This window comes from Pelodiscus sinensis, chromosome 14 (assembly GCF_052426305.1).
Source record: "Pelodiscus sinensis isolate ZL-2025 chromosome 14, ASM5242630v1, whole genome shotgun sequence".
Taxonomy (NCBI): domain Eukaryota; kingdom Metazoa; phylum Chordata; order Testudines; family Trionychidae; genus Pelodiscus; species Pelodiscus sinensis.
The window spans coordinates 41,821,392-41,847,912 of NC_143065.1; the positions used below are offsets into that span (position 1 = coordinate 41,821,392).

Below are 26,521 nucleotides of genomic sequence, written 5' to 3' on the forward strand. Positions count from 1 at the left end.
TACAGAAATTGTCCTATACCTCTAATCATTTTTGTTGTCCTTCTTTGTACTTTTCCAATTCCAATATATCTTGTTTTGAGACGGGAGACCAGGCTAGAGATGTTAAAATGCATGTAATCAAGTAAACATGCAACCACCGAAAATTTCAGCGGTTACATGGTTACATTCAGGGGGAGGCAGCAGCGCAATGGGTCGGGGGGTGGGGTGACAGCTCCCCAGGGGGTGGGGTGACAGCTCCCCAGGAGCTGGTGCTCACTCATGCTGGGAGCCGGCTTTTAAGCCGGCTTCCTGCGCATTCTGGGAGCCTGTGTTCAACTGTGAAGGTTAACCGATGAGCCTGGGGTTATCAGTTAACCATAGACCTGACCTGCATGCACTATTCAAGAGGTGGGCGTACGATGGATGTATATAGAGGTATAATGATGCTTTTTCTTGTTATCTGTCTCTTTCCTAATGCTTATTGAGATTGTTAGCTTTTTTGACTTCAGCTTCATATTGAGTGGATGTTTACAGGGATCTATCCTCAGTGATTCCAAGATCTCTTCTTGAGTAATAATGACTAATTTAGACCCCATGATTTTGTATGTATAGGTGGGATTATGTTTTCTAGTGTTAGTTTACATTTATCAACATTGAATTTCATTTGCCATTTTGTTGCCCAGTCACCCAGTATTATGCAATCTTTTTGTAACTCTTTGCAGTCTGCTTTGAATTTAAAGATGCTTTGAATTAAAATCTCAAGTTAGATTCTTGTTTAAGGATTTCCAGAATATTCAGTGCACTGAAGAATGTACTTTGTCAGCATCCAAAAATATGCTGCACTCTTCCAATTCAGATTAAAATAAATTTTCTCTGCTCCAAGAAGATAATTCCATGCCAATTTCAGACATGATGTAACAAGAGAGTATGATGAGGTATTTGAGAATGGAGAAGAGGCACCATCAATAAAATTGTGTCTTTAGAAATAGTCAGTGCAGAATTAAGAGGAATTCCTGAGAAAATTTTGAGTAAAAAGAAATACCTTTTCAGAACTGGACAAACTTTAGCTTTTCCTTGCGGCTTTTCCATTCTGTCAAGTGGGATTAAAGAAACCACTGAATAACTGGCACTATCCTATGCTTACTGTTGCCCATTTTTGATGGCCAGAGGAGAGTTCAGGAAATGATATTCTGCAGAATTGGCTTAGAATTCAATTCATAATACAATTTGCAAATGAACTGTACAGTGACTCATTTCATCAGTATCTCATAGGTTTCTTATAGCCAAAACATCCTGGGCCAAAATCTTCATCAAGAGCATTTTTTTATATGCCTAATGGGAACAGAAAGGCACCTTGACACCAAGTAGCACTGCTATTATCACTTCATGTCTGTTTTGTTTTATAACATTCCTGCACTTTTACTTTTTTTTTCCCATTGCTAAACAGACCTAAATGAAGAGTGTAACAGTTGGATAGTCTCAGAGGGGTAGCCGGGTTAGTCTGTAACTTTAAAAAAACAAGTAGTCTGGTAGCACCTTAGAAACTAACAAAAAACATATATAGTATCATGAGCTTTTGTGGGCACACCCCACTTCCTCAGATGAGTGGAGTTGGTTTTGCCCACGAAAGCAAATGATTCTTTCTCTATGTATGTGTATATATATTTTTCTTAGTCTCTAAGGTGCTACCGGATTACTTGTTTTTTTTACAGTTGGATAGGTTGGGCCACATCCTATCAGATCTGAGGATTTGTCCTATGTGTGGGAGTCATTAAAAAGTGCGGAACTACCAGAGTCTTTTTTATCATCAGGTTTTTTTTATCATCATGATGATACTATATATATTTTTATGTATCCACTTCCTATGAGTGGATTTAGACAACATAGTTTTAGAAAGCAAACAAACCAAAACGTGTGTGTGTGTGTGTGTGTGTGTGTGTGTGTGTGTGTGTGTGTGTGTGTGTGTGTGTGTGTGTGTGTGTGTGTGTGTGTGTGTGTGTGTGTGTGTGTGTGTGTGTGTTTTAAACTCAGGTTAGAAACAATCCCTGTACAGAATCCCCACTGATTTAAATTGGAGCTCTGAGTTTGAAATGCTCATATTAAATCCTACCAGATTAAATCCTAAAGCCTCTGAAAAATAGATTTTATATTTGAAATAGCTGAATAGCAGTTAAAGCTATGTTTTGTCTATACAGTTATTGTAGATTTATAAACTTGTCTCTCATAAGAGTTTATAGTCAAAGCCGTCTCTTTTTTCATGCTCTGTTGATAATAGGTTAACAAGTCTTCTAAATGTGTGGTACAATTGTGTACTTAGTAGTCTGGGCATTACGAGTTCAAGATAATTCCAAATAAACTGTGAACCTTTTGTTAGTGAATAGATCCTTCAAATTCCAATTAAAACTTTACCCAGTTGATATCTTCCAGTTCAGATATGCACATGTCTGATATTTTCCTTAATTGCATTAGAAATTTTGTTTTAATAACACTAAAAAGGATACCATAACATTCCTTATCTAATATCAAAATAATGGAAACACAGAGTCTGCAACACTATTCTAAGTTTCTCTATTGTGTAGGTATTTAAAAAATTCTGAAAAGTATTTCAAACAAATGCAAAAATATGTGCAAACACTAAACAAATTAAACAAAACCTCCATCATTGCTTCTGACAAAATAAAATCTATTCATTTGGTAAGGATACAGAAGGATTGTCAGAAACTTAAACTGATATTCCAGCTAATAGTAAGTCATCGTATACATTTCTGCTTGTGTGACAGCAAAATAGTGAAAAAGTGATCCTTACTGTACTTCATAAGACAATTATGGCTTTGTTTAGTAAGCATAAATACATTTTGTTTAGTGATGTAAGCTATAATGCACTGGAGTGGAAAAAGCTTGTTAAATCACTTTTAAATTATCTAGTTAGTTTAAATATTAAATAAATGCATATAATTATTTCCTGTAATACACTGTTTGAAAGCTCAAATTTGCAATTTGCAAACACTGTTTGTAAGCTCGAAAACTTGTCTCTTTCACCAACAGAAAGAGGTTGGTTGAATGAAAGGTATATTGTCTCACTCACTAGGGATGTAAAATCCTGTTTTAGGGATGTAAGCGACTAGTCATCTACCCCATAAGCCTAGGTTTATCGGGTAATCGAGTTGCTACTCAACTAGTTGCTTCCCCCTCCTCCTTGCTGCCTCTGTATCAGAGGCAGCAAGGGTGGGGAGCAGGAGCTGGTGCTGGGGAGAGCCAGCTTAAAAGCTGGTTCCCCTCAGCACTGTCTCGGCAGGGAGGAGGGGAGGCAGAGGCTCAGCGTGGGAAATGGCGCAAGCAGGGACGAAAGCAGGGTCCCAGTTGCTGCACCTCTGCCTTTTAAATCCGTCCCACGGCTCTTACTACATTTAAAAGGAAGAGGCGCAGCAGTCCGGATCTGGCGCGTGTGGGGACTGCCTGCATCCCCGCTTGCCCTGGATTCCCCACCGCACCAGAGCCGTGGGAGGATCTTCCTACATGTAAAAGGCAGAGGCTCAGCGGTGATAGTGAGCCTCCCCCTTATCGACTAATCAAGTGCACAATGGAAATTCCATCAATTACACGATTAGTTGATTAATCAAAAGGTAACCTCCCTATCCTGTTTAGTTGGTAAAATGGTTAAACGTTAAGTTTAACTGGTTAACTCATGGGAGGCGGGAGGGCTGGAGCAGCCCCTGCACCTCGGGTAGGGGATGCTCCCGCCTGATTGCTTCTGGCCCTGCTTGGGGCTGACAGCTCCCTCCCCTTGTGTTGACAGCCTTCACACAGGATTAGAAGCGGCAGTGGGCTGCAGGTGCGGGGCTGCTCCCAGGTACTGGATAATTGGTTAGCCAGTTACCCATTCACATCCCTCTCACTCACATGGTCTCTCTACCCTGGGACCAACAAGGCTATAGCTGTTTCTGAGATACTTTCCTGCATTGCGCTTCTGGATAGACGCTGAAATACTGTATCAGCATGATTAATTTCATAGTGCAACCCTAAAAATGTATCTCCTTCGTTAAACAGTTAATGGACAGCAATAGAATTAGAAGTGAGAGACTGGCATCCCCATGATTCCATACTGTTACAATCTACTGTATTGAAGACCTTTTACATCATTTTAATTATTTACACTTTTTTATTAATTTGTATACAAAATTTTAAATAAGAACGAACAGAAGTTCTACTAGAAATTTAATTGATTCAGTATCGTGAGAATAACGGCATAGATTTCCCACAAATTAAAATATTTTCCTATTAAGCAGTAAAGTCACTAGAATGCTTTTTATTTTATTTATTTATTTGCTTGTTTGCTTTAACAAAATGGGAGTCTTAAAAATACTATCCTTACTGATAAAAGGAAAAATATTCTGAACTCCTTCCTTTCTTCTACAGATGCAACATACATGTGAGTTGCTGTACCATCTTGAGCTTGGAAATTGCTAAGATTTTAACCATATTAAATACAGATTGCTTCCTTTTATAAAGAAAAGTTTAAAAAATGTACTTCATTATTTTAATTGCTGCACATCTTACAGTTCTGTAATCCAGAGCGACTTTGTGTTTTATGCTTTTTAGAATACCACAAAATACTTTTTAAAATATGCCTTGTATATTAAAATGTCAGATCTGCTTTGATGTAGACCACCAAAAGATAAATGTACAACTGTCTACTATTTCCAGTTAAAAAAAAAAAAACTCAAAATTGTCAGCCTGACAAAATTGATAATCTTTGCCTTTTTCAAATTTTTACACGCAATATCACACTCAAACTTTAGGCCTGATTCTCTACTACTGTGCACCCAGTATGGTCATTACACCTGTGCACAATAATTACATAATGTTTCTGTTCCTATTTAGAATTTTTGGGGCTCCAATAATAACGTTATCAAACTTGCTTGAACCCAGTTACTGGCTGCATCGTCACAGTTTTAGCTTTGCTGATACTGGTAAACACCCATTCGGAGGACACGGGACAGGGTGTATACTTGAGCTATGCCCACGGCAGTGCAAAAAGGTGTTGTCTTCCTGCCCATGCATGAGACAGGAAGCACAGCTGGCCAGAAACAAAATAGTGCAACTGACTATATGTTAAGTTTATCTGTATTCGTGTGCTACATAAACTGAAAAAAGTTGGAATATCTAAAACTGCTATACATAGAAGAGAGGTATTGCTTATAACATGGTGGGTACCCAATTTTTTTATATGAATGTGATTTTGTTTTTAAGTCACCTTTTACTGTTGCTAGAAGCAGCCCTGGAGATTGCCTGTGATTTATAAAATTTCCAGGCTGTGCTGCTTTCAGCCAAAAATTCCTCTTCTAGGAGGAGCAATGGCTGACAACTTCAGGTTCTAACTTGCAGAATTTTCATTTTGTTTCTCCCCCTCCCACAGGTTTTTCTTTGGAGGGAGCAGTCAGCTGTAAGTGTTTTCTAGATGCATATTGTTTTTATGATTGGAATGTCATGACACAGTGATTTCTGTTGTGATAAATGTTCAACAGTGTTAGTTCAGACAAATACTACCTCTGAGGAGACATAACATTGGAAGGCACACGCTAGCCATGCAGCCAGTTACGGTCCACAGGGAATGAACAACTGTTTTGGAGAAGGGAATAATTCACTGTTAAGTAACTCTTTTCAAACGTCTGCTAAGGCAGAACCCATTGTGACCTGCAGTAATCCATACAGTCATGCCCTAACAATAGAACTTCATCTATTGCCAGCTTAATGTATGACCGTGTGCCTACATTCATCAACACTGCGGCATTCCACCAGGAGAGGAGGGCATGGTGCCAATGACTAGATGATGGGTAGGAAACTAATTGCAGGAAAGTAGAATATTTTAATTTACAAATTTCTGTGGGAATTGATAGAGACGCTAGAACAATTCTGTCCATCAGATTCCTTATAGAGTAATACCTTTTATGTTCTTTTTTTCCTACTTACGGCACTTTTTTTAAAGACCTGACCAGTAGCATTTTGTCCCTGGATTTTTTTAAAAGTCCGTTTTATGCTTCATGGTGCTGAGCAGGAGGATGAATTGTGAGTCAGCAGTTTTGATTCTCAAATGTCATCGTGGACTGGCTGGTTTTGTCCTGTGGGCTGAAGGTTGCCCACCACTGCTATAGAAAGACTTGTGCTCTTTTTATCAAAGAGTTGATATGAATCCCAACAAGCTTTTTAGGGGAGTTTTTTATTTTTCCTTTCGTCTGATCTGTTTCTCTCCTCTGCTCTGTTATGCTGGCTCCAGGTTGTGACTAAATTCCTGGTGTGTCTGTGTGTTGCTTCCTTGTCTCCTCGTTTCTAAGGAATGTGTCTGATTGTGAGTCATGAACTTCTGGTTCCTAATCCTGGCACAGCTGCAGACTTTGTAGCCTTAAGCAAGTAATTTCATCCCATTGTGCCTGCTGTCCTTGTTTCTGCTGTGAAAATATTAATATTTACCTACCTCAGAGATGCTCAAAATGTTTTACACATCAGTTAATCTTCACATGTAAAAGTGGTGCATCATCTCAATATTGTTTTCATGAAAAGTATAATAACCCAGTAGAAGAGCTGTTGTATGTCTGAATTGTAACGGATAAAGGTGACCACATATCAGCTGACTACACCAGTGGTCCTCAACCTCGACCATCCTGGGCTGCATACTCAGTCCTCTGTGTGATGTGGGGTGTAGCCACAGAACATGCTATGTGTTTGCACTGAGAATGTCACATGGGCGGCTGCTGTGTGCTGATTGGGCCACAACTGGCCCATGGGCAGTGGGTTAAGAACCACAGGATTACGCATTCGTCATGCTTGCAGTAGCTAGGTGGCACAGATTTGTAATGTATAAATATATCCACTGAGACTGGTAGGAGCCATTGGGATACTTCACATGAAGGATCTGAACATAGATATCTGAAGAAGAAATGCAAATGCACTCAACCTACAGATTTATGCATCAGGCACAACAGGCTGAACCTCTCTAGACTGGCACCCTCGGGACCTGACCGGTGCCAAACCAGAGAATTTGCCAAACCGGAGGAGGTCAATATTGTTTAGCAGCATTGCCAACACTTCCACTGCTCATTGGGCTCTTAGAAGGCATTTAGGGGTAAAGTAGAGCTAAGTAATAGCAGAGAATACTGAAAGCCAGGACTGGGGACTGAAAACAAACTTTATGGGACTGCAGGAAACTTGGCCACACCCACGATAAGTGGACATCCAGCTAACTAAAGTCATGCCAGATCATGGATGTTGCCAGACTGGAGAGGTTCAACTTGACGGCCATGAAAAACCAATCACAGACTGCGAAATCTGGTTTTAAGTCCTATACTATATAGATTTCAGGGGGAAACCAGCATTTCCCAAATTGGGGTCCTGACTCCAAAGAGAATTGCAACGAGTTCACAAGATTACTTTTGCGCTACCTTCAGAGCTGGACAGCTGGAGACCAGTGATTGTTGTCCGGGTGCCCAGCTCTGAAGATTCCCCACCAGCAGCAGTGCAGAAGTACAGGTGGCAATACCATACTGTGCCACCCTTACTTCTGCATTGATACCTTCAGATCTGGGCGGCTGCACTATTTTTAAAAACCATAGGCCCGTGAAATTGACCAACATGGACAATATGTGTGTATGAAGGTCCAGTCTACTTTGAAACTTAAAAACTAGTTAGTTTAAAAAAGAGATTATTGAATACAAATGTGTTTAGCTCTAAACACTGTTGTCATGGGTGTACCATCTCCCGCTTGCCCCCTCCTCCGCGCTGCTGCCACTGTGAGAGGCAGCAAGGGGGGGGTGGACAGGTGGCTCCATGGGAGCTGGCTCCCCACAGGCACCACCTTCCCCCCACTGTCTCTGATACAGAGGCAGCAAAGGGGGGAGGGTTGTGTGTAGTTGGTAGGATTAACCAAGAAGACCAGGTTTATTGGTTAAGCATGTCAACGATTACATGCTAACACTCCTAATTTATATTGTTGGTAGCTTGGAGACTCTGGGGGGAAAAAAATCAGCGATTTTCTTAAAAACTGGAATTTACCTTGATTACAGTGAGGCATTATTAATATTGTACCCAAATTTCGTAGGCAGCTTCCTCTTATCCTAACTTAAAGCAATTTAAGGGTTTGGTTGTGCCAGGAAAATGGGATAGGCCTGGAATGGGATTGCTTGTCAGAAAATCATACAGAAAAGAGACACTCACCAGACAGGTGAAAGGGACTGGCTTGGGGCGCATTCCCTTTCCTGTTCGGGACTGCCCCAGTCCTGCGCCTCCTTTAGGGAGAGCTGGGGGCGGGGCTGAAGCTTCCCCCAAAAACCCCCTGGTGATTCACACAAGAACATTGCTGGCTGTTCTCCTTTGTTAGGGAGCGAGGGGAAAGTGCCCAGTTTGCGGCATTCCTCACTCTGGCTGGGGCGTGCAGGGAGCAGACGAACCTGGACCCGCCTCAGCTGGGGGGTCATGCACCCTTTCCCGGCTGTGCCTGCTGGAGCTATAGCAACCAAGGAGAGGCGATTCTCACCTGGCCCCACGGTACTGTGGTGAGTGCCGGCTGAGGTTGTCCTCTCTCCTTGGGGCAGCCTGCATCCTGAACCCCTCCACCCCAGAGCAATGATTCAAACAAAGCAGGGATATTTTCATTTTAGTTTCCAAAATCCAAAAAATTGAGTTAAAGATCTGAGCAATGCTGGATAAAGCTAATTTTCTATAACTTTGACCTAAGGACATAAATGCCTGTCCAAGAGCATCCATTTCAGGATTTAATGCACTTCTTTGTATGTACATTGACTTCACACCTTTGATTTGCCTTAACTTTCTTGAATGTCCTTATGTAGATATCCCTTTGCAGTAGTGTACACCTTTGACAATAAGGTCATTGGTTTAACTCAAAAAGAGGTTGCAACAACAATAGTTTCCCTATACTTTGCACCTTGGGATCAAAGTATTTTTTTCTTCATATAGTTTTCCAAAGGTGAGATGGGGTAACTAAACACTCAAGCAAAAGGTGCTGAATATGCATAATTGCTATCTACTTTAATTGGAGTGATGGATAGTAAGAACATCTGCAAATCAGGCAATTGGATTTTCTGTGCCACTGAACATTTTCTATATAGAAAGCCGGGATTGTTTACTGTAACTTGAAATCTAGGACAACTGTGGTTTAAATTCTGTGGCATGTTTGTTTGCACAAAAACTGTCTCCCATCATTATTATCTTGATATATCTCCGGTTCTTGCATAGAGAATATATACAGAGATTTATAGTACAGTGGAAAAGCAAGACCTCTGTAAGAACAAAGAGATTGTTGGTGCTTACTGCCCTGCTAACTAATTCCTGAGAGATGTTTACCTTCTCCTGCCGTACATATTCTTTCAGCCGATTATGCAAGTGTACACTTCTGTCTGTAAGCATTGACTGTCTGTCTCAAGAGTCCTGTTATTATGATGAGTGAGAGAGAAATAATTTGCAAAGAGAAATTCAGAGTTTTAATTGAGTTTTCAGTGCCCTTTGTTTTAACCTCTGATTGAAACCCTTGTTTATAGAAAACTTGAACCTGGTAGCAAGGGTCTCCTGGTGGAGGTTTTGTTAACGGGGCAGGAGCAACTTTGTAGATTTCAACACTGCCATCAGTCACTGTGGCTGCCCTATTTCCTATGATTTGCTCCAGAGTCTGTTTTGATTCAGTTCCGTTCAAACTAGGGATAAAAGCCAGTAGTCGATGTCCCGGGGCGGGGTTCTCTTTCCCCCCTCCCGGGTCTATGGCCAGCCTTGCGCCCTCTACTCCCAGCGGGGGCCTGCTCCCAACACCAGGGCCTGATGGGCAGCTCAACCCGAACTGGTCACTCAGAAAGGCTCGCTGGCCCTTTAAGGCGGGGCCTGCCAGCCCACTGGCCAGAGTCCATAACACAAGTCAGTAGCTGGCCCTTTAAGGCAGGGGCCGGTGGCAGCAAGTCATGGGACGAGGCCACCCCTACCCCCAGTAGGAGGACCTGGGCCCACCCTACTCCACCGGGTCTCGTGAGTGGTAGACGGACTCACCACTCCCTTGCGGGGAATCCATCCAAAATGTGCCAAGGTCCCCGGGGTGGGAGAGGCAGCTCCTGTCCCCACCCTGGGCCACTTCCTACCGGATCCTGCGAGATAGTGTCCCACGAGCTCGCTGGGTCCACAACTTCCCTGGGGGCCGCTTCTCCCTTGTAGGCTGCAGGGGGGACATCCCAACTGGCGCTCGGGTCACTGCTGCCTGCCCTCTGATTACCAGGCTGATGCTGGTCCGGAGCTCCCCGCAGAGGACCTTCTTCTCTGGCAGTCAGCCCAGACTGAGCCTCCCTCCAGGCCTTTATACCTGGGCTGCAGTCGGAGCACGCACAGCAGTGTCGTGGGGGAAGGGCTCTTTTGGCCAGGTGGGCCTGATTAGGCTCAGCCTTCCCAGTGCGGGGTTGATACACCCTGTCACAGTCAACTGCTCGATAAGCCTAGGCTTATCGGGTAGTTGAGTCACTACTTGACTAGTGCCTTCTCCCTCCCCCACTTGCTGCCTCTGTATCAGAGGCAGCGGGGCGGCGGGAGGGGAGGGAGAGATGGGAGCCGGTACCCATAGCAAGCCAGCTTTAAGCTGGCTCCCCACGAGCTCCACATCTGCCTTCCCACCCCCTCTGCACTGCTGCCTCTGATAGAGCTCCTGCCACCCCTTGCTGCTTCCTACAGCAGGTAGGCAGGCAGGCAGAAGCCGGTGCTGGGGGGAGCCGTCTTAAAAGCCAGTTCCCCCCAGTATCCTCCCACTCTGCTGCTTCGGAACAGGGGGTCCTAGCTGCCCACAAACAGGGGCTGCCACCCTGTTTCAGAGGCAGCAGTGTGTTGTGGCAGGCAGAAGCCGGTATGCGCGGGAAGCTGGTTTTTAAACCACCTCGCCTTGCAGACAGGCTCCTGTCTGCCGCCCTGCGCTGCTGCCTCTGACAGATGTCCATGGCTTCCATCTTTTGAAAACTAAGGACATGGATTGTCAGTCTGGAGAGAGAATATTATTTAGAACAAAATGTGCTTGCTATACTTCCTTTTTACATTCCCTCTGTCATAGAAGGTTGTGTCGAGGAATATAGTAAGTTTGCAGTCCTGTCTGCGATTGCAGCAGAAATATTGTACAATAGTTTTTGCAAAATGATAAAGCAGTTTTGTTTGATGGAGTAAAGTACTACTCTGTTGTAGTCAAGGTAGCAGAATCTTGACCTTAGACCCCTGTTCAACAGCGCAGTGAAGCACATGCTAATCATATTTAGTCAATACCTAACACTGAAGTTAGTGAGTTTGAAGCACAAACTGCAGGGTTTTGCTGAATGGGGGGGTTATTTATGCTGACCCATGTGAAGAAACTCATATTTGGATTTTTTTTCTTTTCTGTCTATTAACCAGAAGGACAGATGAAGTTAATGCATTGATGCCAAAAATAGGTTGCCTTATCATTGTGAGCATAAATTTTGAAATCAAATCTCTTGTAAAAATGGAAAATAATGATATTGAAAATTAATGGAACGTACAGAAATTATTACTAGTTTTGTGCCAAAGAACCGAGCCCTTTGCTCATTTTGGAGTGAGTTTACATCTTTTGCATAAATCTTTGTGGACTTGTCATATTTCTTACACAGCATTTGAATTACATCATACAAAAGAGACACTGTTGACACTAGAAGATGCTCTTGTACTAACATAAGATGTTGCTTGATGCTACCTATTATTCCACAAACCATTTCTCCTGGGAGAAGGAAAATAAATGTGAAATTTTTCTTCTCACCTGATTTCAGTACAGTCGTGCAGCATGGAAGCCACTTTGTCTTTCAAAATGTATAAAACGTCTTCACAATCTTAGTACAGAATTTTTTTTCAGTTCCTTGATTGCGGTGGTTCATGCAAATCATGCAGTGCTCTGCCTACTTTCTTTATAAAGTTGACAGGTGTGTAGGCGCTTGAAAAAGCATTACTGTCACTGTTCCAGAAAAGAGCCTCTAGTAGATCTGAAGAATATTGTACCTTTATGTGCAGTCGCAGAATCACCTCTTTTTGAATAGATTGTAAAAATACAAACAGCTAAAATTAATGAAAATCAGCAACTCTTAACAAATATTTGAAGTATTCAGGCACAGAGGCAGAGGTTTACAGATAACGTATTACCTCAAAAAGCATTTGAAGAGTGTTAACAGTGTGGAGTATTATTAATTATTCTGTCACAGATGTGAATCCAAAATTAACTTTACTCTCTTTCAAATATAAATAAAATTACATTTGGTTCAGTCTAATGGGTCTGGCCTTACTGCGAGTGTGTTTTGAAAATGGAGTGTGCTTTTCTGCTTCTCTGGGGCTAGAGTGTGACATGACCATCCAGCAGGGAGCAAGTGGTAACAGTCGCCTTTCCAAACTCCCAGCTGCTCTAAGGAGGGTGAATGCTGCTTCAGGTTTCAAGGTTACACTGTCCAGATGAATGGGCCTTAAATGTGACCTAGCAACCTAGCTCAAGTGGTAGCATCAGGACAACATTTTGCCCCTTCAGGAGTCCATGGGCTATGTGCTGCTCCTTTAGCAGGTCCAGCTCTGTCCTCTGGGACAAGTAGGCCTGGTCTACACTAGAATAGGGATGTTAACTATCTGTTATTTTACTCGTCAAGTAGTCGATGGAATTTCCATCGACTAGTCGATAGGCACGTCTGCATTCCTCCTTTGAAATGTACAAGAGCCCCCACTCTTGTACATTTCAGAGGAATGTGGAACTCTTTGTGCAGCCCGGGGCCTGTGGGAAGTCCTGTTGACTCCGGGCTGCACAGGGGCGTGCCAGCTTTGAAATATACAAAGGTCCCCAATGGGGGTTCTTGTACATTTCAATGCAGAAGTGCAGCATGGAGCCTAGGGTCCCCCACTGACCCTAGGTTCCATGCTGGACTGCCGATTTGGGGTCACCCGAGCTCTGCGTGGCATTTCAGCAGAACCTGGGATCATCTGGGGACGCCCCACCTAACTGCAGGTTCTACGTGGCATTTCCCCAGAACCTGGGGTTGGCTGGGGACGTGCCAGCTGATCCTGGGTTCTGTGGAAATGCTGAGTGGAGCCCGGGATCAGCTGGGGAATCTGCATCTGACCCCGGGCTCCATGCGTGGCAGTGCCGTACAGCTGTTCCCGGGCTCAGCTCTGTGGCGCTGCTACTTTGAAGTATCCCCTCTTCCCCCCCTTTCCTGCCTCTATCTGATAGAGGCAGCAAGGTGGGGAGGGGGAAATTGACTAGTCGATTGACTATCCGATAAGCACTTGCTTATCGGATAGTCGACTAGTCCTTAATATCCCTACACTAGACCAGGCAGGTCAGCTTAAGGTATGCTACCTAGCTATGCAAAATGTGTAGCTGGATTCGGCTTACCTTAAACTGAGCCGCTGTAGCATCTGCACTGCAGGAGGCCATTTCCCTTACTGCTTGCAGAATGAGGCTTACAGGACACTGGTGGGGGCTGCCCTTAGCGTTTTGATTTGGGGGCGGTCTACACTAGACACGCTAAATTGAATGCTGAAAGATCACCACTGTTCTGTTGGCTCTGTACCTACACCCTCCTGATGCCCATGTTCCTGGCATACTCTCCATGCTGTGATTGTGAGGGTGACAGCCTGCAGCTTTCTTCCTTAGCTCTCCCCTTAGCGGAACTGGGGTTTTTACCTGCCATAAAGGAGCTGGCAGGGATCGGAATCTTTCCCCATGCATGGCAAGCCCACCTCAGCTGCTACTCACACAAAATCCCCCCAAAGTAGCCCCAGACACATACCTGGCAAGCAAACTTTGCCTTTCATTTGGTCCTCAGGCATATACTGAAATTTAACTTACACCTGTACGTAGCACATTTGTTCTGGTTGGACTTATTGCCGTGAGTTGCTTAGAAATGCAAAAGCAGAACTGTGAAATTATTGCAGTTACAGAAACCTCCCTTGTGCAGGAGGCAGGGAATTATGCGGGCGGTATTGTCTGAGGGCAAGAGGGAAGAGGCAATGCAATATCCCCCAAGAGAGTTATGACCGGGCAGGATTGGAACAGAGCCAGCCCCCAACCCTGGACACCTAATACCTTGACACTGGTGCTGCATTTTCTTTAAAAAGGCGTAAGTTGAGCTGCTTAATTTCCCTCCACACTTCTCCCCACATCCTTATTGCTGCAGCAGGCATCTGTAGGCCCGATACTTTCTACTGTGGCGCTGGCTGTGTTGGTTATGCAGTTTTACTACTCGCTAGCCGATAATGTATCTCTTGTGTGGGTGCCTTTATCGAATGCAGTGACCTTACTACTGCTCTGTGTAGCTGATCATGGCTACAAAAGCTGGACTGTTTCACTACTGCAGAGTGCCCAATGTCTGTGCTTGTGTTGGGAAGCGATAGAAATTGATGAAATGGTACCACCTGTTGATTTAAAATAGTACTTGGAATTTTAAACATTGGATGGCTTGATTATTTCTTGCTTTGCTGGAACTCTGGCAAAGGCATGGCTTTTTGATAGTGGAAAAACTGACACACACCAATGGTGATGAATTTTAATAAGTATTTTTTTTGTCTTTGAATAAGAGTTTTTATGTAAAGATACAGTATCTACCAGAGTGTCTTCTGAGCCCAGACTTTTTCATGCTCAATTACTACCTCTTTCAGCTTACCACACTGCCTTAATGTTTCTCAGAGTGCACTGGTCTTGAAGTCACTAGCTTATGAATTCCCTATAATCTTCCCATTTGTTTTATAAAACTTCATAAGCAAGGCACTGGGACAAGAGATCAAAAGAAACTTGGGGATCTGTGGGACTTTCTCCCCATCTTGCTCCATGTTCCTCACTCGACAAGTTCGTTCTTACATTGGGGTTAAGGTAACTTACGTTTCTTACACATACTGTTGTATTGCAACCCCCTGTGGGGGTGTCAGAGCAGGCAGCTGGTGAGGGGTTGGCATAGGGCAGTATCTGTAAGAAATGTAAGTGTGGGATGGAGTGCTGGGGGCACAGGGCAGGGAGCTGAGGAGAGTGTATGTGGGGGGGGGTGCTCAAGCAGGAGGTTAGGTTTGTGGGGGTGCGAGTCAGGGCAGTGGTGGGGAGAGTTCAGGGCAGGGGTGTGGCGATTGTGGGGGTGCAGGAGTCGAGGCAGAGGGCTTTGGGGTGTGTGGAGGGATCAGGTCAGGAGATTGGGGGGATGTGTGGGGGGTGGCTCAGGGCAGGGTATTGGGGAGGGTGTGGAGGAGCTTAGGGCTGGGAATATGGCTACTGCACTGCCAGGCTGCCAGATTTCCCAGGGCTGGCTGGGATGGTGGGGACTGTGCTACCTGGCCACCCAAGCACCGGGATTGGAGCCTGGGCCCTAGTCTACACTAGGGAGTTATTTTGAAATAATAAGCGGATTGTCCACAGGTTGGTTATTTCAAAATCTGTGCTCCTGCACTCCAGTGCTGCTATTTTGAAATAACGACTCCCCAGAGTCATTCAAAATAATGACTCCCCAGTGCTTTCTGGGGCTCAATTCAAGGTAGCGCATCCACGTTAACAGAGCCTGCCTCAAATAATTTTGAGGCTTCCCCGTAGTGTGGACATGCTAGTTTGAATTTGTTAAATCAGGAGTTATTTCAAATTTAGTTGTTTTGAAATAATTTCCTAGTGTAGACATGCCCTGGGTGTGCTGTGGCTGCACAGCCCAGGGTACCAGCAGCAACAGGAGCTCTGCCCCAGCTCTCCAGTCTCTTAACCGGTGCGCCACACGCAGGTGCATCAGCTCACTTTCACCTCTGCTTTCACAGGACCTGCTAGGACCAAAAGAATAGAGATTTTCCTCTGCTCTTTCAGACTTTTGAGTTCCCAGGGTTAGTTCAAATTCCCAGCCATCGATAACTTGACGCCCAATGTGGTGGAGTTAGTGATCACCCCATCTCTGACAAACTGAAATTTTATATTTTTCATCTGTAGCAATTGCCAAAGAGTATTCCATAGGAACAATATGGCAGCTGTAAGATTTGCAGAGAGAAAATGTTGTGTTGGCATTTTTCTCTTCCTCAAAAGGGATATTGAAAACTGTTCTGGCACCCCGTCTATATGAGTCTGGCTTCTTGGTCCTTCCAGTTGTGTGCTCCTACTTCTGAGAGAGAATTTTATGTTTCCTTTGACTAACATTCAAGAGGTTGTGATAACCAGGCCTCGGACTGGCGACTGTTCACCAGGGTTAGCCCCTGGTGGGCCACTGGCGCTTTATTTACTTTCACTTCCACAGGTCCAGCCACTTGGAGCGCTCATTCACCGCGGATTGATGTTCCCAGCCAAAAACAGGAGCTGCAGGAAGCAGAGTGCACTGGGACATAGTTTCCTACAGCTCCCACTGGCCAGGAATGTTGATCCACGATGAATGGAAGCTTCAAGTGGCTCTACCTGAGGAACCGCAGGTAAGTAAACCTCAGGTGGCCTGTCGGGCTTTCCCTGGTGAACCATGTCCAGCTTATTGCCCACCCCTGCCTTAAAGGGAAGCTTTTTAGCAAGACTTTGTTAGCGAGTGTAACTAGTCCCCCTCAAGGCTCCCCGCAAATACAACCATGGATTTTGGCCCATTGCACCTTCCAACAGTCAGCAGAATGTAGAAGAGATTTGCTAAAGTCATTATTACTCCCTACTGAGGTTAGACTTTCAGAAAGCTGATCCCTAGTTAGATGCTAAAATCAGTGGCCAGAGTTGAACGTGTTGGCTATGTCTACGCTGGTGGGTTATTGTGCAAGTACGGCCGTTCTTGCGCAAGAATCCACAGAGCGTCTACACTGCCTGCCCGCTCTTGCGCAAGGAAATTTACAGTACGGCATGATAAGAGACGGCTTCTTGCGCAAGAGCTACGCTCTCTTTTAACAGGTGTAAGCCCTCTTGCGCAGGAACTTTTGTGCAAGAGGGCAGTGTGGACGCTCGGCAGGGATTTCTTGCACAAGAAAGCCCTATGTTAAAATGGCCATCAGAGCTTTCTTGCGCAAGAGAGTGTCCACACTGCCATGGGCGCGCTTGCGCAAAAGCACAGCTCACACATAGCAATGTGGACGTTTTCTTGCGCAAGACCTCTTGCACAAGAACCCTTGTGCAAGATGTTCTTGTGCAAGAAGCCACCATAGCCTTTGAGTCCTGAGTGCTTTGGTGTCACTTGCTTGGCATATGCTTTTTAAAAGTTCCCAAGTGACTTAGGAGCACAAGTCGATTGAATTTTGGTGAGATTTGTCCTTCTTAGGAGCACAAGTCGATTGAATTTTGGTGAGATTTGTCCTTCTTAGCTATTGGAGTGCTATAAAAATTCTTGCCTGGGGTACCTCAGTAGGATCTGAGCTCTTGTAAAAGACAGGCTCTAACGATGGTCGCTGAGCACTTGTATATCTGTCTTTTGAGCTCTTTTGAAAATCTGGCCCTGCGTGTTAGATGCAGGGAAATGTGTCTTCTGCACAGAAATCATGTTAGACAAAAATGATTCTGTGGTTTGGCCCGTATGTTCTTGGTCAACTCGGGCTCTATTTAATGCAAATGAATAAGTAAATAGCTGAAAAGTACACTATGATGTAGGGATGTGAATTTGCGGTTAACCAGTAAGCCTCACCTTTAACAGGCTGGAGCACAGGAGGCTGCCTGCAGGGAGCGGGGGCTCTCTGCCTGCCCCTTTAATTGGTTAACTGGTTAAATAGTTGAACTGGTTAACCAATTAAGTGGGATTTTACATCCCTCCTATGAAGGAGTTCAGTTTTAAATGGGAGCATATCGAAGCTCTGGAAGGTTGCTTCTGGTATCCAGAAGGAGACATTTGAAAGGACACACTAGATGAATGACCAAAAGAATTAAGGATCCTTTCCTCTCCTCACCCTCCTGTAATTTTGTAGCTTTCCTATAAAGCGCGCAGAGCTGTACTTCCTAAGCGTATGTGTCTGTCTGTGTCTCTCTCTTCATTAAACAATATGTTCAACATCGGTCAGGAATGTGCATGGAATGTTTGTTCCGTTCTGCTTCTGTAAAAAGATACATGGCTAAGTGACAAGGTAAATGAGGTAATACCGTCTGTTGGATGAACTTATGTTGGTCAGAGAGACAAGCTTTCCAACTACACAGAACTCTTCTTCAGGTCTTGGAAGAGTCCTGAGAGTGTCACAGCTAAATACAAGATCGAACAGATAGTTTAGCATAAGCCATTAGTAGGGATGTGACTAGTTGCGAACATGGTTAACCAATGAGATTGGGCTCATCGGTTAACCCTCTTAGTTACATGTAGGCCCCTCCCCCTTGCTGCCTCTGTTTCAGAGGCAGGAGATGTGGGGGTGGGATCCCACCAGTGCTCCCAGGGAGCTTGTTTAAAAGCAGGCTCCTCCTGCATATACCAGCTCTCACTGAGCTGACTCTCTCTTCTTTCCCCCATGGTGCTGCCTCTGTATTAGAGGGAGCAGTATGGGTGGGGAGGGAGAGGGCAGGCAGGAGCCAGTGCTCGGGGGGAGCTGGCTTTAAAGCTGACTCCCTGCATATACCGGCTCCCACTGAGCCAACTGCTCCCCCTGCCTCTGAAAGAGAGGTAGCGATGGGGGTGGGGAACGGGAGCCGGTACTTGTGGGGAGCAGTGTTCCCTCTAAGCTGCCCAGCAGCACAGCTTCACAGGTGATTAATCAGCCCCGCCCAGTCAGCCAGCTCCCTGCACAGAGAACTGTGCCTGATTGGGCGGGGCTGATTAATCACCTGTGAAGCTTAGAGGGAACCCTGGTGGGGAAGCTGGCTCCCGGCAAGCACCAACTCCTGCCTTCCCTCCCCCGCCCCCCACACATGTAAACAAGTCTCCACAGAAAACTTCACACACACTAGTTTTAAGATCCCTAGTAGTTAGCACATACGCGAAGGGACCATTCTAGGTGAAGTAGCCCACCACTGAGTGGACAGTCTGGTCTCTTATGGCTGAGCTGTGAGTGTAGCAGGTGGCCATTTGACTGAGCTGTAACCTGCTGAAGACTTCAGCTGACACAGCAAACTCTCCGACTTAGTAAATGGACAGAAGGTGTGTGGGTCTGTAAGCATGTGTGCTCTGAAAACATGAGCTACTTATTCTCGTCTGTCAGCAAACTTCCGGTGCAGGGTGCAGAATTTGCTTGCTTCACTGTGCAAGTGTTTACAGTAATGTGATAAAGGATACTTAGCGCCTGTTAATCATTGCCTGCTCTTATTTTTATCATGGAGTTACCACAGTAAGAGAAGAGATGGAGGACAGCTGCGTTCCCCAAATACATATTTTAATTCACTTGAAGCTTTAAGTTATTTTTCACCGGGTGTATCAGAAAAAGTTCTAGTGACTAATTTGCTTTCTGCCTTATGCTTGGGAAGTTAGATGATAACTATGCCTCTTTCTTCACGGTTTTACTTTATTACAGTATCTGTCTTCTGGACAATTGGGCAAATGTCTACCTGGACAAATGTCTTATTACACTTATATTGAAATAACTATTCCACTAGAATGATACTGGTGTAAGTCCCTTGTGTGGACACTTGATTTTGGTACAGAATCTTTAGTCTGGCACCCTCCAGTCCTGATTGGTGCTGAACTAGAGAATGTGCCGGACCATGGGAGGTCAATATTGTAGCGAGTATGTCTCTCTTATTTTTATTTTTATTTCACCGAGGCAAATAAATGGAACAGAGTTTGCTTAGTAATGTATGACATTGCTGATAACCCCTGGCTAGGCGTAGGCTGCTATAGGGTGTATCAGCTCTCTTCATAACAAAGCATTAGTGTTCTTACACAATTTTACTGTATTGGCACAAGGAAATAGTAGATAAAGCATAAAAAGAAGGCTTATGCTTAGCAGTATTACCAGCACTTCCACTGCTTATTGGGCTCTTAGAATACTTTTAGGGATAACATGAGCTTTCATGGGCAAAACCCAGTTCCTCTGTTCATCTGAGGAAGTGGGTTTTGAATATATATAATAGGCAAATGTGTTAGTTTCTAAGGTGCTACAGGACTGACTACTTGTTTGTTTTTTAAAGTTACGGACTAACACGGCTGCCCCTCGGAGACATGTAGGAGTAAATTAGAGCTAAATCACAATACAGAATGTGGAGATCCGGAACTGGTGGCTGTAAACAAACTTTATGGGACTGTAGAAAACTTGGCCACACCCATGGGACTAGCTAAACTCATGTAAGACCAGTGTTTTTTTTTTTTTTGTGGTGGTACTGCCCGGTATGCAGTACCGGCACCTCCAGATGCAGTACCGGCACTTCCAGTCAGAGCTCAACAACTTTTCCCCTAGAGTACCGGCACCTTTTTTTGTTTTTACAAAAAAAGCACCGTGTAAGACCATATGTTGCCAGACCCACAGAGTGCCAGATTAGAGAGGTTCAGCCTGTATAATTACTTGCTTCCAAATGACTCTGTTCATATCTGAATAAAATCACTTTGATCCCAGAATGAAGTGTTTGCACAGGGATTTATAACAGTATTTTTATAGCACACTAATGATTTTGGTATAGTTATGCCAGTACATTTGCCCATATAGATAATTCATATGCAAAGTAGCCTTGCAAAATTACACTTTTCCAGGGTGAGTAGGCTGTGTACATTTTTCTTTTTTTATTAATAATTGAGTACAGTGTTAGGTTTCTACTTATCCTCTTGATAAGAGTGGATGAGCTGATCTGGTGCCCGGCAGTGGTGGATTAACCACTGGGCCAGTGGGGACCATCCCCAGGGGTCCTGGGCTGTTGGGGAGTAGTAAAAAATTGGGTGACACCTTGTCCAGCTGCCCATATGGTGCTCCTGCCTGGGAGTGGGGAAAGCTGCCACATCCTGACCCACTCCCCAGCAGGAGTGCTAGGCAGAGCAGGGCTAGCTCTTGCACCCCGGCTCTGTTTTCCCTGGCAGGCTTGTCTTGGGGTATGTCTACACTACAAAGTTAATTCGAACTAATGGACGTTAGTTCGAATTAACTTTCATAGGCGCTACACTAGCGCTCCGCTAGTTCGAACTTAATTTGAACTAGCGGAGCACTTAGTTCGAACTAGGTAAACCTCATTGCATGAGGACTAAGTCTAGTTCGAACTTACTAGTTCAAATTAAGGACTGTGTAGCCCCTTAATTCGAACTAGTGGGAGGCTAGCCCTCCCCAGCTTTCCCTGGTGGCCACTCTGGGCACCACCAGGGAAACTCGTATGCCCCCCTCCCGGCCCTGGAGCCCTTAAAGGGGCACGGGCTGGTTACGGTGCCCGTGCCAGGTGCAAGCCTGCCAGCACCCAGCCAGCAGACCCTGCACCTGGCATGCCATGAGCCAGCCACCCGATGCCCCCCAGCCCTCTGCCTCTTCCCGGGACCAGGCTGGTGGCTCTCGGGAGCCTGGCCAGGACCGCAAGAGGTGGGCACTCGCCTGGTCTAGTGCAGACATTGTGGACCTTGTCCACGAACTCCGCACTAGGCACAGGAAAGTGGCCGTCTAGGGCAGGAGAGCTGCCAGCCTGGCCACCCAGGAGCAGGTATGCATGAAAATCAGGGTGGTCCAGTGAGACCCCCGACCCTGAGCCCTGAGCTTAGAATGGCTGTACTGGGTCAGACCAAAGGTCCATCTAGTCCAGTAGCCTGTCTGCCGACAGCAGCCAACCCTAGGTACCCTGGAGGGGATGGACCAAAGACAGTGACCAAGCCATTTGTCTCGTGCTGTCCATCTCCAGCCTTCCACAAACTTTGGGCAGGGACACCATTTCTACCCCCTGGCTAACACCACTCCATGGACCCAACCTCCATGACTTGATCTAACTTCTCTTTAAACTCTGTTCTAGTTCTAGCCTTCACAGCCTCCTGCAGCAAGGAGTTCCACAGGTTGACTCTTTGCTTTGTGAAGAAGAACTTTCTGTTACTAGTTTGAAGCCTGCTACCCATTCCTTTCATTTGGTGTCCTCTAGTCCTTCTATTATGGGAACTAATGGAGAACTTTTCTTTATGCACCCTCTCTACACCACTCTTGCTTTTATAGACCTCTATCATATCCCCCCTCCGTCTCCTCTTCTCTAAGCTGAAAAGTCCCAGTCTCTTTAGCCTCTCTTCATATGGGACCTGTTCCAAACCCCTGATCATTTTAGTTGCCCTCCCCTCTCCCAGCCTCTCTCTTCCCCTCTCCCACCTCTTTTTCCCAGTCTCCCCCAGTTTTGTTCAATAAAGAGAGATTCTATTTTTGAACACACGTTTTCTTTATTTTGTACATCAGGAAGGGGGGCTAGGGAAGGGTAAGTGGAAGGAGGTGAGGGAGGAATGGGGTACGCGCCCCCGATGGGGAGGACTGGGCTGGCTCTGCGGGCTTTTCGGGGTGGAAGTTCTCCTGCAGCCCCCCTATTACCCCTCCCCCCAGATGGCAGCCTGCGGCAAGTGCAGCTGGGGTGATTGCTGAGTGCTGTGATGTTCCACGTGTGGGCACTCCAAGCCAGGACTGCTTTGCAAGCAGGGAACCCTGAGAACTGTCTGTCCGGGGTGGGGGTCGGGTCCCTTTAAGCACAGCCCTCGGCTAGCCTGAGACAGCAGCTCCACGCTCTAAGTCCTCATCTGATGCCCTGCCGGCACTGCTTCCGGCCATCCTTAACCTCTGTTCAGGGTCCACTCTGTGTGGACATGCTAGTTCGAATTAGCAAAACACTAATTCGAACTAGTTTTTAAGTCTAGCTGCGCTAATTCGAATTAGCTTAGTTCGAATTAGCGCTGTAGTGTAGACATACCCTTGGAGAGGCAGAAGGGCCCCCACTTGCTGTGGTCCAGGGCTCCATAAAACCCTGATGTCTCTGGTGTCTGGGCTAGTAACTATTCAGCATGATTGCAATGAGGCTGGATGCCAGCATTTTGAAGTTCTAAACAGGCCCAGCCTTAGGGCAAGGCAAGCAAGGCGGTAGCCTTCGGTCCCCGCGCCTCCAGGGCCCCACAGTGCCTGATGCCTGCCTGCCTGACCGCTCGCTCGCTCGCTGCCCTGCCTGTGCGGTGCAGCCAACTGCAGACCTCAGGAATTCTCATACTCTGTATACAACTTACTCAGTTAAAGCCACCTGGCTTAGAAATAACTATGTTCTCCTTAATTGTCTCTTGTCTGACCTGTCTGCGCTGACTTCTAACTGAGCTAGGAATAGTGATCGTATTCAGGGAAAGAGTATCGGTTAACATCGAGGGCTTGTGGGGTTGGGTTTTTTTTAAGCCTTTGCATGTTCAGAAGGCTGGATTAAGTATTCTCACAAATGTGCTCTTGATTGAACCTGTTTGCACCTTGTTGATGTTCATTCCATGTCCGCTGTGGAAGCTCAAAGAGGAATAACTTCTAATTTTGGGTTCTCTTTTGGACTCCAGAGGAGCAGTTTTGCGGAAGTGAAGGGAGGGAAGTCCTTTGCCTGATGCTTCCACCGTCCACTCAGACTTATTGCTATATTAAGATAATTTGTCATTGTGGTACAGGGACTCTGCCTTGCAGCAGCTCAGTGGTCTTGGTCTGGCTGAGAACTCCGAATGCACCTTCTCTTTGGTCATGGCTGCACACGTTAATAGCGTTGATTAAGTGATACTTAGAAATGGTTTTGCTGGATATCACTCAGCACTTTGTTAAAATCCTCCCGAGGGAGAGTGTTCCTGCTGTCCGCGCGAAAGGGCTGTGAGCCAACTCCTTAAATCCTTACTCTCACAGCATTAAGTTCATTGGAAATGTTGCCCGGGTAAGAAGTTCATGATTTGGCTGAGCAATAATTTGAGGGCTTGTCCCTGGATATTTGCTGCAGCATCCATTTATTTATGTATTTATTTCTTATTTTTTGGGTGCAGCAATACATGGTTTCTCGTTCAGATGCACTGTTCCGTAGACACGGCATTCTGGAGTTAAATTCTGTTTTGTTTTCGTTGTGTAGAAGTTGAATGTATTGGCTGTTCTCTCAAACTGAGCTGTTATCTGTATTACTGTATTCAGCTCTTCTTTATTTTTCTGACCTTATTAAATCAAGCTTTCTAGTTGGCATGTTGTTGACCAGGAGAAGTAGTGAACTTGAAAACTTTTTGACGGGTTTAATATTGAAACAGGCTATTTTGTCCCTGAAATGACTATTTTATGTACGTATTTTCCGTTTGTGCTTGATTTGAATGGCTTCATTGCTTTATGCTATTGGATGTGCTTTATTTGTTCCTGTTCTCTGACTATGGCACACACCAATTCAGTCTCTGGAGGACTGTAATACTTCGGTCTAATGCTAGTTGAGTTGGGGTTGATTCATGAGTGCTGGGCGAGTGCCGTATGATATACAAGAGGTCAGAGTGTGATCTGATGGTCCCTTCTGGCCTTAAACTCCCTACGTCTAGACTACGGTTTATTTCAAAAGGAGATATTCAAATTCAGCACTAATTTGCATATCTTCTTCAGATCACTTTTTCGAAAGTGGGTTTTGTGAAAGTAGTCTGGATGCAGTTTTTTTCAGAAAAAAAACCCCTTTTTTGAAAAACCGCATAAACCTTTTTTAAGGTCAAAAGGTGATCGGAAGAAGATATGCAAATTAGTGCCGAATTTGCATATCTCCTTTCAAAAAAACCCGTAGTCTAGATGTACCCCCTGAGTTTTCTTTTCCTCACAACTCAAGGGTGAGGCTTTTGAGTGGATTGGTCGATCCAAAATCGCATGTGAAGATCAGTGTTTAAGACATTTAGACAAAATGTGCAGGAGGCTGCATGTCACCTATTAAAATGTGAATTTAAAAATAGCTTGTGGGGAGGTGGTGTTATATTAATCAAACCATTAACCAGTAATGCTGAGTTACTGATCCCACTAGGTGGATCAAGAATTTACATCAGGCATGAATTTGGTCCAGTGCCTCAAAAAGGAAGGGGATAGGTACTGTGTAGCTACTTTTGTGTTATTTTGTCTGAAATAGCTTCCATACATCAAGGACTATAACAGGGTTCAAACAAGAGCTAGATACATTCATGGAAGTTAGGTCCATCAGTGGCTATTAGCCAGAATGGGCAGGGATGGTGTCCTGAGGTACAGTTTTCCAGAACCTGGGCACAGGTGACGGGATGGATCACTTGATAATTTCCTGTTCTGTTCATTCCCTCTGGGGCACCTGGCATTGGCCACTCTCAGCAGACAGGACACTGGGCTAGATGGACCTTTGGTCTGACCCAGTCTGGCCGTTATCATTTTAAGGATCTAGTTGTGTGACTCTTGCTAGTGCACACGTAAGATATGATCCTGCAAGATGATGCCTGTAAGAGCAAAGATTCAGGGTCTTGCTCAGATAGTCTTTGAGTTCAGTGGTGCTATTCCTCCCATCCCTGCAACATTGCTTAAGCTTGGTCTACGCATAAACATTCGATTGTCTGGCTGTAGTTTTCATGCCCTGATCTAACTCCCAGTCAAGACATGGATAGGTTAACAGTAGAGTTTTCAGTGACCCAGGTACAACCTCTCAGAGAGGTGGATTAGCTCCACTGGTATAAAAAACCCTTCTGTTGATGTTGAAAGTGTCTGTACAGTGGTGCTATAGTGTCATATTGTACCACTGTAATGGCTGTAGTGTAGACCTAGCTTAATCAAATTACGCTTTCTTCGCTGCATAGGACAAATTTAGAGGCACTGCAGAAGAAGCTGGAGGAGTTAGAATTGGATGAGCAGCAACGTAAACGTCTTGAAGCTTTCCTTACGCAGAAGCAAAAAGTTGGGGAGCTGAAGGATGACGACTTCGAGAAAATCAGTGAGCTGGGAGCAGGGAACGGCGGCGTGGTCTTCAAAGTCTCTCACAAACCTTCTGGCCTCATTATGGCAAGAAAGGTGAGAACCGCCTTGTCAACGGGAATTTCCATTGTGCCTTTTCTAAGCTTAGTGCCCATCCAAAAATGACAGTCACACAAAGAATATTATGAAAGATCAACTTCCAGGAGAAGTGGAAATGCCTTCTAAAAATAGCAAAGGTCAAATATCTCTGTAGCTTCCACTTCCCCTGTCTGTGGACTTGGTATTGTGTTCCATGCGGTAGTGATGACAGGCCAGTAATCCCCTCGATTTTTCTTTAGCAGCTTCTCATATTTTGTAAAGTAGGTGGGATTTTGTTTCTTGGCAAAAAACGTATGTCTCTGGCTCAAAATTGAATTACACAGTAGACCCTCACTAATGTTTAGGATGTCCACCATTAATGTTTTGGATTAGCAAAGCAGCATATCCTGTTCTCTAAGCCAAGTTTTTGCACAGGGGCTTAATATGTTCTACACTGTCGGGGTTGGAAGAGGGGGAAATTCTCCAGTAAAGGAATAGATCTACTTTGTGCTTGCTCCTGCAGCATCAGGGCTCCTTTTCTGTAGAACCGGGAGAACCGTTGGTGGAACCGCTGTCTCAACCTCCCTGCCTCTTTCACTGCCATGCAGGAAGGCCCTTTCCCCTGTGCAGAAGGAGTGCTCTACTGCCGCAAGTAGCACTCTTTCTGACGAAGGCCACATCTCCACTTGCGGTGCCAGAGATTGATCTTGCGGTGTTTGATTTAGTGGGTCTAGTTAAGACCCGC

At 45.1% G+C, this 26,521-nt stretch overlaps 1 protein-coding gene across 5 annotated transcripts in view; it reads left to right on the forward strand.

Moving 5' to 3' along the window:
• MAP2K1 (mitogen-activated protein kinase kinase 1) overlaps nucleotides 1-26,521 on the forward strand; it is an 84,591-nt gene that overhangs the window by 23,320 nt on the left and 34,750 nt on the right. For 2 of the 5 annotated variants that reach the window (XM_014576602.4, XM_006129167.5), the window contains one exon: nucleotides 25,584-25,794. In XM_014576602.4, coding sequence (XP_014432088.1) covers nucleotides 25,584-25,794 — 211 coding nt within the window. Of the gene's footprint in view, nucleotides 1-5,395; nucleotides 5,423-16,357; nucleotides 16,414-23,555; nucleotides 23,696-25,583; nucleotides 25,795-26,521 lie in introns of those variants that run through there. The other 3 variants (XM_006129166.5, XM_089782084.1, XM_006129169.5) reach the window with 3 other exon arrangements.